At 39.1% G+C, this 20,077-nt stretch overlaps 1 protein-coding gene across 2 annotated transcripts in view; it reads left to right on the top strand.

The window, feature by feature from the left end:
* rassf5 (Ras association domain family member 5) overlaps positions 1-20,077 on the top strand; it is a 47,154-nt gene that overhangs the window by 16,727 nt on the left and 10,350 nt on the right. For both annotated transcript variants that reach the window (XM_041783995.1, XM_041783996.1), the window contains exon 2: positions 7,074-7,201. In XM_041783995.1, coding sequence (XP_041639929.1) covers positions 7,074-7,201 — 128 coding nt within the window. The remainder of the gene's footprint in view (positions 1-7,073; positions 7,202-20,077) is intronic.

The raw sequence follows: 20,077 nt of genomic DNA on the forward strand, positions 1-20,077 counted from the left end.
ATGTTGCATTCCTTGAAGTTTCACTAAACACAATTTCTCCTAAATGTCTCAAAAAGGGGAATCAACCTCTCTGATTTAATATCAAAACAACTTCTCCATTTCTGAGACTGCAACATTGTACTTTCCAATGACCAGTAAAAGGGAAACCCCTGCAAGTCTGAGCATAGAGGGGGTGTTTCTCTGGCATTTAATAGACCTAAAAATACAGTCAAACAATAAAAAGGCTGCTAACTGCTGACACCCCCTGTGCTTGCTTTCTTTTTCACTCTCATCCCTCATGCGTCTCTGTGATTGTGCCTGTGTCAGCATGCCTGCATAACCTTCACAGCCCTTCGGGGTCACTGCATGACTGCTGCAGTTTCTCCTGCTGCTCATTAGCGCTCATACATGCACAGTGCAGCATCACAAGGAGGTGCATCCATATTTACAAAACAAAACAAATGTAGTTTGTTGAGCAGACTGTTTTTAGTGGCCTCATAGGCTTTCTATCAACTGAAAGCAGATCATTGTGCCTTTTATAAACACCTTGATTAAATTATAGGATCGGTTTCATTTAAATCTTAACCTTGTGCTTGTTGTTGAAGGTAAGGAACAACAAAGTATCTCAGAACTGTTTTTAAGCATGTCTGCAATTTATATGATGCTTTTTTTTTTTTTTTTTGTTTACGTGGTGAAAATGTTGAAATCCTGATCTCCCAGTGTGTGTATATACACAGTAGCTGCATGTGAGTGAGAGACTAAGTGTCTTATCAGTGTGGGAATAATTTGGATCTTTAAGCTGCTGACAGGGGTCTGTGTTTTTGTAGGTTTAGGCCAGGAAAAGTTTCAATCTCTGAGTGTTCCTCCCTTTTTCCTTGTTGTCCACCCGACTTACATGAGAGAGACCAGGAACAGGGTCTTCTTCCACCAACACCCAATACAAACACTGATTTATCTTAAGCTTGAACCCATAGGAAGTTTAAATGATACATGTGGAGTTTTTCTCCACTCTGGAGCAATGAGAAGAAGGAGAATGTCAGAAAGGATAAATCTCCTTGTGGCATCTCTGAAAGAATGTTTAACCTTTGGTTGGAGAAGCTCACTCAGTTTCTTGGTGACGTTAGGTGTAGAGATTCATCATGTCTGCAAATAGACTGAAAATATAACCTTTTCTAGAAGTAGGATTTTGCAATTAAAATGACACGTCGCAGTGAGGAAATCCCTGTTTCCTATTATGGCCCCCTACTAACCTACTAACCGAGTTTAAACTGCAATAACATTTTTGGTTTCCCATGATCATTAAAACAAGATAATCAAGATTAAATGATTACAGTCTCACATGCTGTGTTGCACACTTTTGTCCAATTTGTTAATACATTCAGTGTTAGTCCAACTCTGTAGAGTCAGTTGAACGAAGCACTACCATTTCAAATCTGGGGGTCTGAGTTTTCCCATCATGTCTTTGTGCAAAGTGTTTAGATGTGTTTTAAGTGTTTTTAGATGTATATATATGTGATAAGATGTGTTTGGATGTTGTGTGTTGTACTGCTGCTGGGGTTTCTTTGCTCTTCTTTCTGATAGACTAATGTTGTTTTTGATGTTAGACACTTTTGCACTATAAGTGGAGTTATCCACCAAGTTAGTTTGTACCTGCCTGTGGTAAGGCTTTGTTGAAAGAAAAGGATGGTGAGCTGTTCTCATCAAAGGCTGCTTTCCAACTCTGTAGTTGTCCCTTTGCTCCATCCTTACTAGTAAACACTTGACTTTGCCACAGGTGTCCAATACAAAACAGCAATGGAGGATAACACTTGTACATATACATTTCTAATGCTACAAAGAGGTGTTGAGCTGACGCAAAAGAGTCCAATCAACACTCTGCTGGTTTTCCCAATTTAGACTCTGTAGAGGTATCAGTGTTAACTCTGACAGAGTTAATTTGACAACATAGATTTTGCTTCACATATAAATCAGGGTTGCCAGGTCCACAGTTTTCCTGCAGAATTGAGTTACTTTTTACATATTGCCATGGGTTGATTTTTTGGCTGTGGGTTGAGCTGACCCATTTTTTATGCCATGTGTATGAGTATTTAACATCCATAGCAGAACAAAGAAGTTTATTTACACTGAAATACAACTAAATCAACCAGCAGAGAAGCAGGAAAACATGGAACATGGCACTTAGACATGCACGCCGCACACAGAGAAGCAGCATGACTGTGTGCGCACAAGCAATATTTGTGGTGTGGCAAAGGTTTTTACTGGCTTATTTTGAATTTCAGCATTGGGCTTGGCTTTGGGCTGGTTTGGGCTAGTTTTGATTGACCATTGGGCTGGTTGTGTCACAGACCTGGCAACCCTGGTGTAAATATAATTTTTCATATTTACAGAAAGTGGTGCATACTTCTGTACTAAATACAACATATTTTGAGAACGTAAGTGCACAGAGTGCATTCACACAGAGAAGCATACCAAGTGGAACTATGAATACTTTGCACCTTCAATGGAGGCTGTATTTGTAATGTAGTGGATTTTGTACTGTTAGCATGCTAGTGCGCTAGCTGGCACTAGCATCCGCTAACTAGCTAACGTTAGCATCCACTAACTAGCTAACATGTCAACGGCAACAGTCAAGACAAAGGCCTCTAAGGTCAAATAAGTATCGAGAAAATGTAGTTAACATAAAATAAAAATTCCATTAATTTAATAGTGATTGAAAATAGCCATCAAATCTCATTTATAATGACCTAACGTCTTTACTGCATTTAAGTGTACTGTAATATAGTATAGTAACAAAAGTATGAGATTTGAGACACCCTACAAATGTGTTTTGCTAAACACTGTTAGACTAAATATAACACACTGTGCCTTTAATGTTGACCTTAATACCAACCATTTCCTACAGCAACAAAAGTGCTAATTTTATTTTCTGATGTTTTATTTAAATGTTGCCTGTTTCAAAATGTAAACCCTGTTTTCTTAAAATGGTATTAGCCTTTTTTATAGTGTTGATGTGAGGTGGCAAGACTGACTCAAACTACAGAAAGCTATTTCAGAACTTTCCTACATACAAAAAGAGAGAGAGATGGCCGGAAATAGAAGATGAAAGCAAGTAAGCTATTAGGGCATTGTATCCCACCAGTAACATGTTAAATTTCTGCCATAGAAACTTGAAAAAGTTAAAGTCAGACCAAGGGGCTGAATGTTTGCTGAAATCATACGTTAGCACTGCTGATCGAGCACATATGAGTTTATATTATTAAATCCTGTATAGGTACGACCCTTACTTGGTCTAAACATTTCTGTCCCTGTCTAGCCTATGGCCCCAAATTGCCCCTCAAACCAAACACAGCTGTTCTTGGGCCAACATTACCCATGAAATATCAAGGGTTTTTCTATGGATGCTATGCAGCTTTATCAGTGGTATGAATCCGCCATTGTTTTAAATCTTTGTGCTCAGCTGAGAAAGCTTATTAGTGCTGCAGACATTAGAGGGCTATCAGTCTTCTCATCTTAATCTTGACAAACAAATCAAAGAAGTGTATTTCCACTATATCCAATATGTAATAGAGTTATGTTCATCATTGATCTGAAGGCCTGGCACATTATCTAAAAAAATGCTGTATGGATCAAATGATGAAAAGCAGGAAAGGAAAGGAGTCTCTCTCCTCCCTTCCCCTGTGTGCTTCCTTTTTTTCTCTCTTTCTGCAGTGACCTCTAAACTGTCATCAGAGAGCATCGCTTATCTGAGCTTGACTCTTTCCTCATCACATCCCTCCTGTCAGCGAGGCACTGCAGTCCTTCCTCTCTTACCGTCCCTCTCTGCCAACCTCTCTGTGTCACACACGTAAATAGTTACGTCCATCCCTCCTCATACTGTGACCTGTAGGTGTCACAAGTTAAGTTTCCTTTATCTATTTTCCACACGTATCTCTCCTGCTAGTTAACACGGTCTTATTGTGCTTTTGTCCTTGGGAATTATGGAGCCTCATAGTTTCACAATTTGCACAAAGTATGTTTAACAAGTAATAAATTAAAATTCCTCTCTTGTTAAGATCAGTTTTAATAATTATCCCAGTATTCATAGCTTTTTTTTTATCAGTGACCTTAAGTAGAGCTTCTCTCTTTCTGCAATAATCATCAAGAGGCTTGTTGCCATAGTTACAGTGCTGATGCTGAGGGTTGCAGCCTCTGTGGTGTCCCGCTTTGAAAGGGACACGGATTAACATCAGTAGAGAGAAAAACCACCAGTCATGAAACAAAGACATCAACACTTTTATTAATAAAATATTTAGGTTATGTGTTCTATTAAAATATCTTTAATCCATTTGATGGTGAAAGCTCTTCTGCTTTAGGAAAAACGGGGACCTGACTCCGAGTTTCCCCAAAACTGTATTCCTCTCTCTGTCCATGTGGTTTTAAAATCTTATTTTTCTTTAGCATAGATTATTTCATGAGAAAAGAGAAGTTAGATGTGTGGCTGTGCATCTCAGGGGGAAAGCCTGCAGCCACAATAAAGTCCGCGCTGCATAAACAAGCTGAGACTGTCCAATCTGAAACCACATAAAAATGAGAGAACAGTGGACTATTTTGGGAAGTTTTTGGGGGAAGCACTGCAATCTGTCTTTTCTTGAATGAGAAGTTAGATGTCAGTTTAACAAACCAGAGTTTCTGTAGTGGTGTAGTTTGTTAGCTTTGGTGTGTTTCCACCAGTATAATAATGCTGTTTGTCTGTTTTACAGTATACAGTTGTTATTATCATGACATTGCAAAACATGGCCTTACATGTAAGAAATAGTGTAATATATGACAATAAATTTATTAAGTAGCAAACTCCTTTAGGTTGCTTTCCTCTCACTATCATTGCTGAAACAGATTTCGTCTTTTGGAGCATAAGAGAATCTGAATGTGTCTACACTAGAGAATAAAATCTATTTTATTGATTAATAACATTATAATCATGGGTCCTCTATGAAGGTTAGGTTTTAAGATTTGAAATATTTCTCTGTAAATTTGATCCATGATGACACTAACTTTGTAGGTGTATTGTCTGTGAAATTGCCTCTAGAATTACAATTACTCAAATTCATACTACAAATACTGGGATTTTTATTTCTTCTTCTTTTTTATCAATGAGTACCATAAGTTAGAGGCTGTGCATCCTACTATAGCCACTAGATGGTGCTAATATTCTATGTGAAGGCTGCATGGGGCTGGTTTGACTGATAGTTTCAAGCTCATACACCTACAGCTGCTCATCGCCACACTCTTTTATGGGAAATATCCAGAAAAATGTACGCACATGTTTTTGGCACGTTATTCTTTTCTTTTTAATGTTTGGTTCCTGTCTCTCTGTAATACTGTAAATTTTGGCAGCTACTTTAGATTCTGTCTTAGTTTCAGTCTCAGTCTCAGTCGCTTTTTAGTCATATTTTAGTCAAATTTAAAGTCTTATTTACATTTTGGCAGATAAAAATTCAAAACATTTTAATCCTGTTTTGGTTGAAACAAAGCATGACTTTTAATGAGAATATGTCATCACTTTAAACTTGGTTAGCCAAAATTATTTTAAATGTATGTTACTCATTTTAAGGCACTTTCAGAATTTTAACTAATGAGAAAAAAACATATTGTAAATGAAGGACTTTTTCTTTTAGTAGATTAAACTTTCACAGAAGGAGGGAGATCATTACTTTGATATAGATACCCTTATAAATACTCCTTAACAATCTCAGTCTTTATCAGTTCTGCAATCAATATTTTAGTTGCCTGGAGGAAAGATGAAAAAACATTACATTTGAATAGAACTAGTTTATTTGTTTAATATTGCTCAGGAAAAAACACTTTTTTCTATTTTTCCTCTAAACCAGTGGTTCCCAACTGATGAGTCAAGACCAAAAGTGGGTCGTGAAGCTCTTTCCAGTGGGTCACAAATATGTACCAGACAAAAAACTGGGGGGGGGGCAAAAAAAAATCTGTGTATGGAAGCCCTAAGTGGACTCTAAGTAAATTCATACATGTATTTTAAGGTTTTCCTATGATGATGTAATTTCTGTATTGGTCTCATGATTTCCACTCAGTAATCCCCTTTACTTTGGATAACAAAACTAGTTTTCCCAAAAAAAACAAAGGAATTTCACATCTTTTTTGAATGATGTGATCGTTAAGTATGTTTTATTGTCCAGTCTATTAGTTTAATTATGTTTTGTACCATTTGGGTCTACATTGCAGCATTTTTCATTAAACAGATTTGAGTGGTTGGAAATTCTTAAAATCTGGGTTGTGATTCTCTTAAGGGGGTGACGGTGCCTGACCTGTTGAGAATCACTGCTCTAAACAAATTTATCTATTCAAGTTTCTTGCCTAAACCTGATTTTTTATTTCTTTGTGTGACATTTAAACACATTAAGATTACTTTTTATAAACCTCTCCTAGCAGGCGTTTCAGCAAGGCTTACTTGAAGACATTACAGTGTTACTATGTATATTTAGTTTGCTGGCTATTGTTCAACTTGCCAGTTTCAAGGTGGATTTCAACATTGGATCTTTTGAGCTATGGACATATGACTGGCCGAAAGAGATTAGTTTAACTAACTTGTCTGTTTTTTAAATCTTACATCTCTTCCTAACTTAAATGTTTAGATATCTGATACTACTAAAACGATCTTACAACACTTCATATTGATGGATAAATCCTCACATATTTCACACCAAAGTGATTCATCTGGCTGCATATCAAGCTGATAAATATGAGACGTTGTAGCATGTTAGCTAGTTAGCAGCTTGGTCGGCTAGCACACTTTCATGGTCTCTCCGAAATCTTCTAATTTTTTCAACGTGCTCGTGGCGCATTCCGGACAAAAATATCACAGTGTGGAGCCCATCACTAACACTCTTTTGTCCCCATGAAGAAAATTAAACTTACTTTTTGTCATAGTTTTTTTAAATATAGAAGGTCTATTTCTAGCTTGTCGTAGTCTCATCTTCTCCTTGGAAAAAAGGTCATTAGTGAACATTTTCATCATATTTTTGTTGATGAAGTTATCACTGTTCTGTAAGTGTTTATGTTCCTGATTAGTGTGTTTCTGTGTCCATCAGACTGCAGCTACACCTGTCACCTGGAGTGTGAGAGCCACGTCCAGCTGGACTGCAACCAAAGGGACAGACCATCTAAAGAAACTCCACCTCCCAGAAGCCACATCTACTCCAGAGCCTCCCAGTACAAGGTAAACATTTAAAAATACATAATCACAAAGAGAAGAAAAAGGAGTTTTAAAATGCTGTGGAGAACTTTTGGTGGTATTTTTGGGCCTCTGCTGAACATGCTCATCCAACTGTAGTGCTCTTTATACGAGTCACTTTGCAGAGGTGTACATGAGTCGTGGGTAATGGCAGGGTTCATCTCTCCAAGCCTGAACTTTTACATAACCATCCTCCTCTTTCACAGCATGCTGTCCCTTCTCCTCCTCCTCCTCTGTGGTCTATTTATGACTTTATATTTGCTTTTTCTGGTCACTGAGTGTTCTCGGGACAGAATATGATACGTCATATTAGCATGTGATTAGCCTCTCTCTCTCCTGCCTGCTCTGCTTCTCTCAGGGCCTCCCTCATCATCCTCCTCCTGATGTCCTTACTCCCTCAGATGCTCTTATACGGATGAAAAATAATTAGGTTAATCCATGTTCTCAGCAGGGACCTCCACTACGGCAGAGCTGTGTTAGCTCACACATCTAGTGGAATATATTTCTCAAACATTTTAGTATTTCAACCCTAAAACTATCATCACAAAATTCATACTATATGTGCCACAAGCTGCACAGTGATACAGATATTATGTAAAATATATCCTCGAAATAGTGCTACACCCCCTCTTTGTGTCATCACATGTGTGATACAGGAACCGGAGAGAGTGTGAGCCTGCGTGCAGCTCTTGGCATCCAAGGCTGAGTCACCCACGCATTGCAGTCTACACTCACAAGAGAAAGCTGGATAACCCCTGTAGCTGAATGTTGGCTGCTACTGTACTCCCAGGGGGCAGATAACACAAAATTAGACCCCTGGTAGTGCGCCAGGTGGAGCTCTTCTTGTACAGAGCACAAAAATACACACAATCATGCTATTCTTGTATAGATGGGAGTGATGAGAAGTAGAGCGAACAAACAAGCCTGGGGAGTAAATGTGTACAGAAGTCCAGCAGCAAATGCTACAGTTTAGGCTGCATTTTCTTCTTCCACAAATTTTTCTACTGGAGCAAAATCGTGTCATTGCATTCATTCATTTAGTCATTTTTAGCTGTGACTTCCTGTCAGTTTAATGACTGTGCTGTTAGAGATAATGAGCTGAAAGTCAGAATTAAGTGAGCGTTGATGATGTCTGTCTTAGAGGTATGTGAACCCACTGACTAACACTGTTGTTTGTTTCATAGAGAGCACTAGTGGTGCAGACAAGAAGAGATATGACAGTTTATTTCCTGCAGCCCTCCTTCTCCCTCTCTGCTCTGCTTTATAGCCACAGCTGCGTGTGTCAGTGTGGCTTGTTGTGCCGTCATCGTCTCTGTCTTTACTGCTCCTCGTTGTGTATGCATCAGCAGAAATTGATCCCTTTTTACCCCCAATAAGCCCCATACATGCAACACAATGGCCAGGTTTTATTGACTTAGCAGGAGCATCGTTCAAGATGCAGTCGAATGTGTATGTGTGTGTGTGGAGTCTTTCTCCCGCAGTGATTAAACTGATGGAAGTGTGGAGCAGATCTGCAGGTAATCAGTCTTCTCCTAAATAAAAGCTGACAGATAGACACCAGATGAAATGGTAACACACTGCGCCTTTGTGCTGCAGCCCTCCAATATCATCTTATGTACCCATAATCATGTCTGAGTAGCTCTGAAAATCATATTACACACAGAGAAGCAGCATGTGCAGACAAGCCCGCATACACGCCATCAATCACAGCAGGGGCGGGAGACTTAGCTGCTTTTTAATGCAGGGGTCACTACCAGAGACAGAGGGCAGGTTGTAGGGTCAATGAGAGGTTAGAGATCGCTGTAATCTCAATGCTGAGGGCAATCACTCATTATTTCCCTAATCTCACCTCCAGCTTGGCAATACAGACCACAAGTCATATCTTCATGTTTTTCAGCTGCATAGCAACACATTTTTTTCTGTAAGAAATTAAAGAAATTAAAAAGAAATTAAAAATATATATATTGACTTTGATATGATTCTGGTTAAAGTCAAAACATATTGATACCTGTTTGATACCATGGCAACAAAACATACCCTAGACACTCAATTGGGCAATTTAGATTTTTCTTTTTTCAGATTATTTTTCGTGCTTTTTGCCATAATTTAGATAGGATAGCTGAAGACAGACAGGCAAATATGGGAAGACATGCACAAAAGACTAGGAATCATCCCACAGCAAGTGCATTGAGGACTATAGCCTCTGTATATGGATGCCTGCTCTCCCCACTGAGCTAAACCAGCATTGGACAACTTAGATTTTAATTGGTAAAAAAATTGCAAAGAAACTCCTTCACATTGTCTAAATTGTTCAAAGACAGTGGCAACATTTCAATACGTGGATGTGGTTAAAATATCATGTGTTTAAATTGATGAAATCTATGAATTGGTGGTATTTAAAAATAAGGGATGCACAATATTAGATTTTATGATGTATGCATTAGCAATGACTGCCTCCAGTGTGTGGTGGTTAATTCAGATGTAGCCATAGTATAGCAGCAGATTTTTCACAGCTGGACCAAATTTCTTTATCAAATAAAGCGCTAAGAAAAAAATGAAAGCTTTTTGTGGCAGAAAAGATGTCTTTGCCTTTTCAGCTCACCTACTTCGGCATGAGTTTGCAATTGTTATGAGTTTGTGATCGGATAGCTGTAGAAAAGCGCCAGAGCCATGCCAAAACCTCTCTTAGCAGAGCAGATGTTTTTGCACGCCTCCCAATAGGCTTTGACATTAATTTTAGCCACTGACATCCTTCGCCATTCAAACACCATGGTAGTGCTAGCCTGTACAGCTCAGGTTAGCACTAGAGCTGGGCATGTCTGCTACCTGGTTTTGTCTTGTTGCTCTGATTTTTCTGTCATGAATGTGACACACAGAACATATGATAATTCCCCATTTAGGTACTGTGTCCACAGTTGCCTTTTTTTGCTCTGGGAGAAGCCACAACCTCAGTTTCAGAGCTCATCTCACTAGTGTTTATAATTGCTAGGTAACAGCAGCTGACTTTTCCTTTCCTTGGTTATCTCCACCTTATTCCTGGGGCCGCTACTGTAAACGGGTGGTCTACTGTAACTATGAATGTGGGTGGAACTTCCTGTACGGTAACAATAATAGCAAAAACGCGATTCTTCCATGGGCTTACTAAAATGATTTAGTGTCAACAGTGGTTGTTTGGAAATAAATATTTGCTGCAATTAATACTGCTTCATTTTTGTTAATTTAATAAAGTTAAATGAGCCAAATGTTTAAATTAGCTATATTTTATGTGATACTCAGTACCTGTTGCTTCGGTCATGGTACTAATTACATGACAAAGTTAAATATATTTCTTTAACAACAGTGTTTTAAACATGCTGCTCACTGTTTAAATTCATTTGGGATGTAATTCTTTCAATATTAATTCATCATTAAACTTGACATTTACCAAACTGAAGAGCTGACAACATGAGCCATGGATAATTTTATCAATATAATTCCCACATTTCAAGAGGGATTAGTTGGTGGAATAAGAATTTCAGCAACCCCACAATCACGTTTTGTTATCTGAAGGTGGTGTCCAAACTCATTTAACAAAACGTGATTGTCTATCACCAGAGGTGTTGACTCGAGTCACGTGACTTGGACTCGACTTAGACTCGAGTCACAATTTTGATGACTTTGGACAATATCATCAAATACTTGTAACTCGACTTGGATTTTGACATCAATGACTCAGGACTTGACTCGGACTTTAGTCCGATGACTTGAAAATACTTGAGATTTTCAGTGAGTGTGTTGAGTAAAATGTGCCCCCATTCAAAGTATCCAACTAACGCAGTGACAGTCCACACAAAGAAGACAGACTTTAACTTCCAAATTAAAAAGAAAACTTGTATAATATTACCATTGGATGTGTGCTGGACGGAGGAACTTGCGTAAAAGAGCGCATAGGAAGTCCGCTGGTGGCACGTCTCTTTATTAAGTTAATTCATAGAGGTGTGCTGTCTTGTGTTCCAAGATAAGCTTCTAATGCCCTCGTTTTAACACATTTCTTCAGCCACACCCTGCTGAAGCTCTCCCATACTTGTATTTGATGATGACTTTTACGATGCGCATCATCAACAATGAGCCAAATACACACGGATCACATTTGAAATAATGTAAAATTGAGTAAAACTTGTCCAAACATGGGTGTTTTATTTGATCTTAAACGTACCAATGATAAATACTGTCAAAAGGGCAGAAACAGAAAAATGAAAGCAACAAACTGGCAGGACAGAACGATTTTTGAGGGGGGGCGCTGCAGGTGTGAGGCAGGGCCGGTTTAAGCCATTTGGAGGCCCAGGGCAAAGACCAATATGGGGACCCTCCCCCTTTAGCTAAAAGCAATAATAATGAGAGGGAAAAAAATAGAAAGCATCCCTTTAAGTTAACAGAGTCACAAAACTACAGTAAATGTCCAAATATTAAATATAAATACCCAAACAGACACCCATGATTCATCAGCTCTTTTTTTTGTTTATTCACTAGGAGGCAGTCATTGTGTTCACATAACTTGAGGTCTTATAACTTCACACATAACACATAACTTGAGGCAGGAACTGGTTATAACATCTTAAACCTAATGTTCACCAGTCAAACATGTTCACTTACAAACACACACAAACCCTATATGTATCCACTCACACACCTATACATATACATACACTCACCACACAGACACACACACACTCACATTAGATGAGTTAAAATGACTGTACAACGTCTTCAGAAGTTCATTTGTTGTTGCACTGCTTAGCACTGATTATATCCTGAATGCTATGTCAGCACTTTTTTCTATGTGATTAAGTCCTGTCACATTGGTCTTATTTTATTTAAAAAAATAAAACAATTCAAAATGCATTCATTGTATTTGTCAAATGTAATAGATTGTTACATTGTTAGAATGGCATTTTATTTGGTAAACAGTGCTTATGACTTGTAAGGACTCGAAGATTTCAAGCCTATGACTTTGGACTTGACTCGACTTGTCTTGTCTTTACTTGAGACTTGACTTGGACTTGCACGTCTTTACTTGAGACTTGACTCGAGACTTGGGATCAAAGTCTTGAGATTTACTTGAGACTTGCAAAACAATGATTTTCTCCCACCCCTGTCTATTACTATACTGATACAAAGCTACTAAAGTTAGCTAAATATGCTTGTCTAGGGAGGGCGGAGAAATAATAATACTGTCCCGTTTGAGGTGAAGCAGACGAACGTTATATATTTTAATGTCCAAATTGCTCTACTAATCACATTTCACATCTTGTTTCCATGCAAAGTCCCATTTAGACAGAAGGGACCAGAAGTTGCACCCATATTTCACGCAAAGAATCATGGGAACTAGGAATAAGGTGGATACATAACCTCATTTTTAAAAGATCAGGGTGCTAAGTATTTTTATTCAATGACATATCACTAAGAAAACATAATCCAATGTAAAGTAATCATTTCCTGGCATTAGCAGCATCTCTAGGCCGATAAAATTTACTCTTGAAAGGAAAAGTCAGATCTCTTTTGCCATTGTTGTTGACAAAGCTGAGATTGTATGTATGCCAGAGAGGAAGATACGACATTGATGAGCGTGGTGCTGTGCTGTTAGCTGAACATTTTTCAACTGAGAGTGCTGGTGTTGTTGTGCACATTTCTTTGAGTTCTGTACTTTTTGATTGGTTTCAGTCATTAAATACTTGTATTTTGTATGTTTTTCTTGTGTTCGCTGTTAGATGTGGTGTCTTAAGTGTGGTTGAAGCTGCTGTGACATTATAATATCATAAAAACCATCAATAATGTATCAATCAGCCATGAATTAAAAATGGCTTATGGTTAGAGCTCTGAGGGTTTGTGATTATAACCTGGCGTGTATCTCTCTAGGACTAGTTTAGAAACCTTTGCATCAGTTATGGTCCGGTTCTTCCTTAAATTCACTTTTATAGTGGTTTTGATTAAAAGGCTTTTAGTGCACTGTTAAAGCAGAAAAGCAGCCATCTTCCCCTACCTCTCTGCTGCTTCCTGTCACTGCTGCTCTCACGTATGTAAAACAGGAGCTGTGAGGCTTCATATCTCTCACTCATCAGCGTCTCTCACCCTCTCTCTCTCTCACTCATGTGTAACAGGAAGTGGCCATGCTCTGCAGGGTGCAGTGGCTTGCAGGAAGAGAGACAGAGAAAAAGAGAGAGAGTGGAGGGAGAAGGGGGAGGGTGCTCGCAGGCTGATAACCACAGATGGTTGAGCATGGCTGCGGGAGTGAGGGAGTGAAGACAGGCAGGGAGATAGTAAGGAACAGTGGAGAGAGACAGAGACGGAGAAGCTGAGTGGGAGGCATCCATCTCTCCTCTGGTTGTATCGCCAAAGCAGCTGAGGGAGAGGAGGACAGAGGAAGTAATGCAGGGTCTGTGAGCGTCTTGTTGCTGCTGCAGGAGATTTTCTGCTGCTGTTTACTCTGGACTCAAGGGACGGATGGATGCTGAAGCACTTAAACGCTGGCATAACTGAGCAGCTTTTGACTTGAATTGAACTGTTCCTTTTGTTTTTTTAGGACTGGAGTGGGATGTGATGTTGCATGCATGCCTGTATGAGCGTTTGGGTAACAGGGGCTCTCAGGTGAACAGGGTTAACTTGAAACCAACTTGTAAACTGACTCCATGACACCAGCATGTGCATGAGGGTCAAATGTACATGTGTGTATGTTCAGCTGCAAACACCTGGGTGCATATACTGTATGGCGAGTTTGTGACACTTGTGTCAGAGTCATAACGCACACACACGCGTCAGGAGGAAGTGACAAGTCTGCGCTCGCTCTCCGATTTCCTGGTCCCCTCTCCGGTGGCACGCAAAGCTGCTGAATCTGAGCCGAGTTCACCTGTCTCGCCCTCACAGGTGGGACTGAAACTCTCTGGATGCATCAGCAGAGGAGGGATGACTTTTTCTGGATGAGTTAAGGACAGTTAAAAGAGACGTTCAGACTCTGATTGTGGCTGAGCAGCAAGTCAGCCAAGCGTTTTTAAAACATACACGCACTTCCTCAAGCTGTCAGCTGCTCCTCTGGTGCCGGCAACCAACCCTGGACTTCTCCATGACTGTCAACACGGTGCTGACCCCCTCCATGACCAGCAGTAACAGCATGAGCAGTGGGTACTGCAGCCTGGATGATGAGAGCGAAGACTTCACTTTCTTCACAGCCAAGACTTCATTCTTTCGCAAGCCGAGACACACAGCTAAGGTACAAAACCAAAATCACTCTGATTGATGAAATTATGACAGAAACACAAATTACAACTGGTCCATGGTGGTTGTTCATGTTGGGCTGGGAAAAAGCTGCCATTTATTTCACAAACATGCAACCTAAAAGCAGAAGTATAGAGAGGAAGTGGTATGTGTGCACTCTTAGTTCAGGCTTCTAGGTAGGTAGGAAGGGACTAGTGACATACATCTGTTGTGTAACATTGATCTCCCAGCCTTGCACATCAACCTTGATGCTTTTTGGCTCATTTATCATGTGAGCTGCTCTCATAGATTTAACACCATAGTCAGGAGACATTGTTCAGTTAATGATTTCTCACAGAGATAATGTATTTTAGTCTAATGATACTAAACTAACAGATTCCACACACGCTTCATCTCTGAAGTGAGTGGGAGAGGTTTCCTTAGAAACACAGCTGATACGGCTGCACCACAGTCATCATAAGTGTGTATGTGGAGCAAATACTTCACTGTAGCAAACCACTTTCCCAGTTACCATAGCAACTCATGGTTTAGTTGGCACACTTTCTGAGGAATTGGTTTTGCTCTACTGTACATTCAACTACTCCCCACATAATCTTGTCATATACTATAACCACAGTTTAAACGACTCCACATGCACTGCAGGAGCTGATAGGAGCTACTTGATTGTTAGAGGGGATTTTCCCATGATGCACTGCAGGTAATGGATTATGTTTCTGCAGAAAAATAGGAGCAGACAGGGATTCTAGTTGTTCTCTGAAACATCAGAAACATTTGCATTCATGTAAAACAGCTCTCATCTTGCTGTCTTTGTCCTGGCAGGGCCTTTGGTGTCTGACTTGGAGAAGGTTTAATCTCTGAATAATTGACCAGCTGTGTTGTTGGCATGTGTGGAGTTAGGGTTGCTGCTTTACTGAGACAGAGGGGTATCAGGGTTGGCCTGTCTGAGCTGCCAGCTGATGGAGTCTGATGTCTCTGGCCATACAGCCAGAGAAAGTAGTTTGACATGAAAGCATTTGACATAAGTGTTTGACATGAAATGGTTTGACACTTTGCACAGCAGCATAGTCTGCTATACAACATAAGGGAGAGTCCTGTGGAAGAGAGTAGCCCTGCAGAGAAACAGAGACTCCTGTTCGCCTGTGTTTGAATATGAAAATAAGCCATGCAAAGACCCATGTTGCATCCTATTAATAGACAAATTTACCAATAAATGTGTGTGTTTAGGGATTTAAAAGGTGCCCCAGTGTTAATTCTGCCCTACTGTATGTGTGCACACGCAGGGTGACACTTCCATTTAAACAGTGAAGGAGGATGAGTTGGGATCCTCTTTTCTTTATGAATTATTTCCAGAGCTGAGCCTTTTGCTCCAGATTAGCCAGCCAGCTTTAATGTGTTGTGCATCAGTGTGTGTGTTTGTGTGTGTACTTCTGAGCTAAGCAGGGGGTATGCTCAGTTCATTCTGTTCTGCATTTTGATGCAATGAAAATGAATGAGCGTCACTGCTGTTGGTGATCTTCAACATTTCGAAACATTTTTTGGGTAGAGCAGAATTATTTAGAAGCAGAACCCCTGGCATGTGTAGAGGATTTTTATGGTTTCTGTAGATCTTTGAAAAGTATTATATTGCCTTAAATTGCACATTTGAAAATTTATGGCCATAAAAAGTCTTAAAAAGTCTAATTTTTACCAATGAGAGGTTTTAAAATTAAAAGGGCGTTTTGATTAAGACGTGTCCTTATCCAATCTTTGTTTTCTAGCCATGATTTTAATCATCTTCCCCTACAAGTTGTTGCATGAATATTCTCCATAATTCAGGGAATTCATTGTTGGATGCTCTAAATTTCCTGAAGGAGGACCCTTGACCTCTCTTAGATTTTTTGAGACTCACTCTGTTTTAGTAAACCCTATACTGTTGTGAACACTATAGTGCTCTAACATCTGGGCTAACAGGTTGCTCACTTTAAATCAGTGCAGCCAAACATTATTTTGACAGGTCTTCCCTTATAAAAAGCATTATTGTACTTTTCAATAGTTAAACTGCAAAAATGGGTTGTGATAAATATCACCATAAGACATATTGGTAAATGAGAGGCATTAAATATGCCAGAAATCTTCAAATGTGGATGTGTGTGACCCAAAAAAAAATTTCCCAATCGCATTTTACATTCCATAGACAGTTTATCAAATCAAAAAATTAATCCCAGGTCTAGTGCTCAGAGAAATCTAATACCCTTTCATCTTTGACAGCTTGCCTTGCAAAAAGTGGTATTAATTTTTCTCAGTTCATGTCTTTAAATGGTCTTGAATGTGATTTTTTTAAGTGTATAGGAACCCACACTGTGCTGAAATTCACATTTTTTCATTTTTATAGATTAATATCTATCTATCTATCTATCTATCTATCTATCTATCTATCTATCGATCTATCTATCTATCTATCATTCGATCAATCTATTGATGACCTACTAATCAATTGAAAAGCTGAACAGGTGGCACACCGAGCTGTAGAGGCAGGAGCAGACAGAGAAGCCAAGGCTAAGCTAGGCTAAGTTGTGGTAAAAGACGAAAGGGAGGCTAAGAGAAAAGCAGCTAAACTTCAAGAGTGCTTGTAGTTAACTATATGTACACCTAAACACACAAAAGCTATGAAACAGTAGTGATTAGTACAGAGCAACCACACAAACAGGCAGTGACACAGTATGCTCACCATACATCAGCACGTCAGCTGTATTGGTGGATGTGATGTGAGGGGGAGCAAACTTAAGCAAAAAACAGCTATTTAATTATGAATTTTATGAAACATCTATACATGTTTATGATTTTGTCAGTTCTAGTTTCAAACCAGTATACCCAAGAAGTCCTCTGAGAGGTATAAATGACAGTTGGAGCAGCAGGGAGGTTTGCAAGTCCAGACATCCAGACAGACAGCTCACCAATTATAGTAGTAAGATGCAAGTAACGATGTAATGTCATTACTATACAAGTATTAGCAGCAATAATGCATTACACTTCTGCGTTACAGGCAAATGTATTGGGATTGCTGTACCGCAATACTTTGTACCAGATTACATCCAACACCGAATATGAAGCAGTACATACTCAAGCCGATATATTACATTATCATTTAAAATGTAAACAAGTATAGAAAGATGGTTAAAAATTATGGTATAAAATTCACTGAGAGGAATCCCTGTAGATTGTGGGATATGTAGTTTCTTTGACCTTGTAGAAAAAAAAACTGTACACAGTCTTGTATCTTTACTTTTTCCTTTGCTTTTGAATGGATTTTTTTGTGTTGAATCAAATGTTTTATGGTCACATGTATTCTGGTAGCTGGTTGGCTTGGTTCCCCATCAAAAATGTTGATTTGAGGAGTTTTAGAAATGACAATGGAAAGGGGAATATACTATTGGAACCAGAGCTGTCCACATAGTGGATGGGAACCATTGAGTTGGATTAAATCTAGCTATAGTGATTTACAACATGCTTATTTTTTCACTACTAAATTGGCACCTGTTATCCTGAATGTAGCAGATTGAAGTGTCTGCCTTTTCTGACTGTATTAAAATGGTAAATGGTACAAGCTCATGGCCATAATGCACAAGCTTTCATTCAGCAGGTGAAGTGCACACATACTGAGCAGAGAGCACTTCTATGGTGCAGTTACTGCAAATTCTTATAATGTAGTAATGATAGAATTATTCTTTTTGCAGCCATACTCTCATAAAATACAAAAAATGTAGCACATGGATCTTGTCCCTCATATTCTTGTGTTTATAGTTATTTAAGATAAGATGAAAGTATAAGACCCCTTTGAATATCTTTTTGTCTGTGTGTGTGTATTCATATGTGCAGGTTTGTGTGTGTGTGATGCTTACTGTGCTGACACACAGTGATCTCTGAGCTGTGAAATAGAATCAGTATGCGTTCTCCATCTTGCTTCTCCACCCTGACACCTGACCCACTAAAGGTGTTCTTCTTCTAACATGTACTCTACAGTCATCCATCTGAGTAGATGTCAGCTCCTTTGTTGTGTACATTGTGTGCATGTTTGTGTATTTTTGTCCACATTTGTCACTATCATTTTAGAGCTATAGTTTGGTCACATTCACCATGGTCTCAGGCATGACTGTTTAAATCCATCCTAAGTTCTAGTGTTACCTAAAGATCACTTTGTTAACCGTGCATGCACAAACATGCCCACTTACGCAGAAATCAGGTTAAAACGACAAAGTTAAGAGTAGAGCTCACTTTAACAGTGGTCTGGTCATCCACACAGACAGGTTTGCTTTATTGTGGCTCCTTTGCAGCAGCAGATGACCTCTCTTGTCTGATCTCATCAGGGTGAGAGCATCAACACTTACTCATGTCATCCTGAGGCGAGTGGATGGGTGGGTCTGTGTGACCCTTATGTAACAGGCCTAGATAACTTACACACTTAAAGCTGCTTTGCATCTACCTGACTCAAACCAGCCAACCTGATGAGAATGTCTAGATGTGTCACCTGTAATACTGTTGTTGTTATTATGACAGCACTAGTTTAATCTCTGTGTTTACGTCTCTCCTAAAGGCTAGGGTTTATTTAATTCAACGGTAGTTGTCAAGTTTGATCACTTGAGTTGTCAGACTCATTCTTAGCTGCAGGCCTAGCTGCCTCTAGGATTGTAGGGTTAAAATAAAACAACTTAAAAATGAATTAAACCAGCAAATCTGGTATTAATCTGTATAAATACACTGCTTTCCACATTATTAAACAAATGACATTTTTCTCTTATTTTCCAAAATATTTATGCAAATGACAGAGTATTTTTAAAGTCATCAACCATTCGAGCATAATTCAAATGTTTTTGAACAAACTTCATAGTGATAACTGTTATTTTTTTTTTTTTAATAAAAACCCTAAAATGCACTTTTCCACATTATTAAGCACGACAGAGTTTAAAACATTTTTTTGGTTGTAAAGAACTGAAAATGGTCATTTGTTGAATTGCAGCATTAGGAGGTCATATTTACTGAAATCAAAAGCTATTTTAATTAACAGGCCAAGTTCCATGTTAACATAGGAGCCCTTCTTTGATATCACCTTCACTATTCTCCATTGAACTTGTGAGTTTTTTTTCGAGAGTTTCTGCATGAATTATTTTGCAGGATGCCAGAATAGCCTCCCAGAACTGCAGTTTTGATGTGAACTGCCTCCCACCCTCATAGCTCTTTAGCTTGAGGATGCTCCTAAGGTTCTCAGGGGAGGATGGGGGCCACACCATGAGTTTCTCTCCTTTCATGCCCATAGCAGCCAATGACTCAGAGGTATTCTTTGCAGCATGAAATGGTTCATTGTCATGCAGGCTTGAGCTCCTGCCCTGTTCCCCTCAAATTCAACTTTTACCCTCTGGCTTATATATTGGCCTGTTATTAATATTTCACAGTAAATATGGAGTGAACTAAGGACACCAGTATTAACAGAAGAAAACAACTCTTTAACTATGCTACTTGTTTACGCCCTTATTAAACTTTTAGGCTTTCCCTCTGGCTTTAGATCGTGTCAAAAATAAATATGTCAGGGTTGGTTGTGACCCATCTTTGTATTTTTTTAAGATCTATTCTTTGGGCTTT

Source organism: Cheilinus undulatus, linkage group 3, assembly GCF_018320785.1.
Source record: "Cheilinus undulatus linkage group 3, ASM1832078v1, whole genome shotgun sequence".
Lineage (NCBI taxonomy): Eukaryota > Metazoa > Chordata > Actinopteri > Labriformes > Labridae > Cheilinus > Cheilinus undulatus.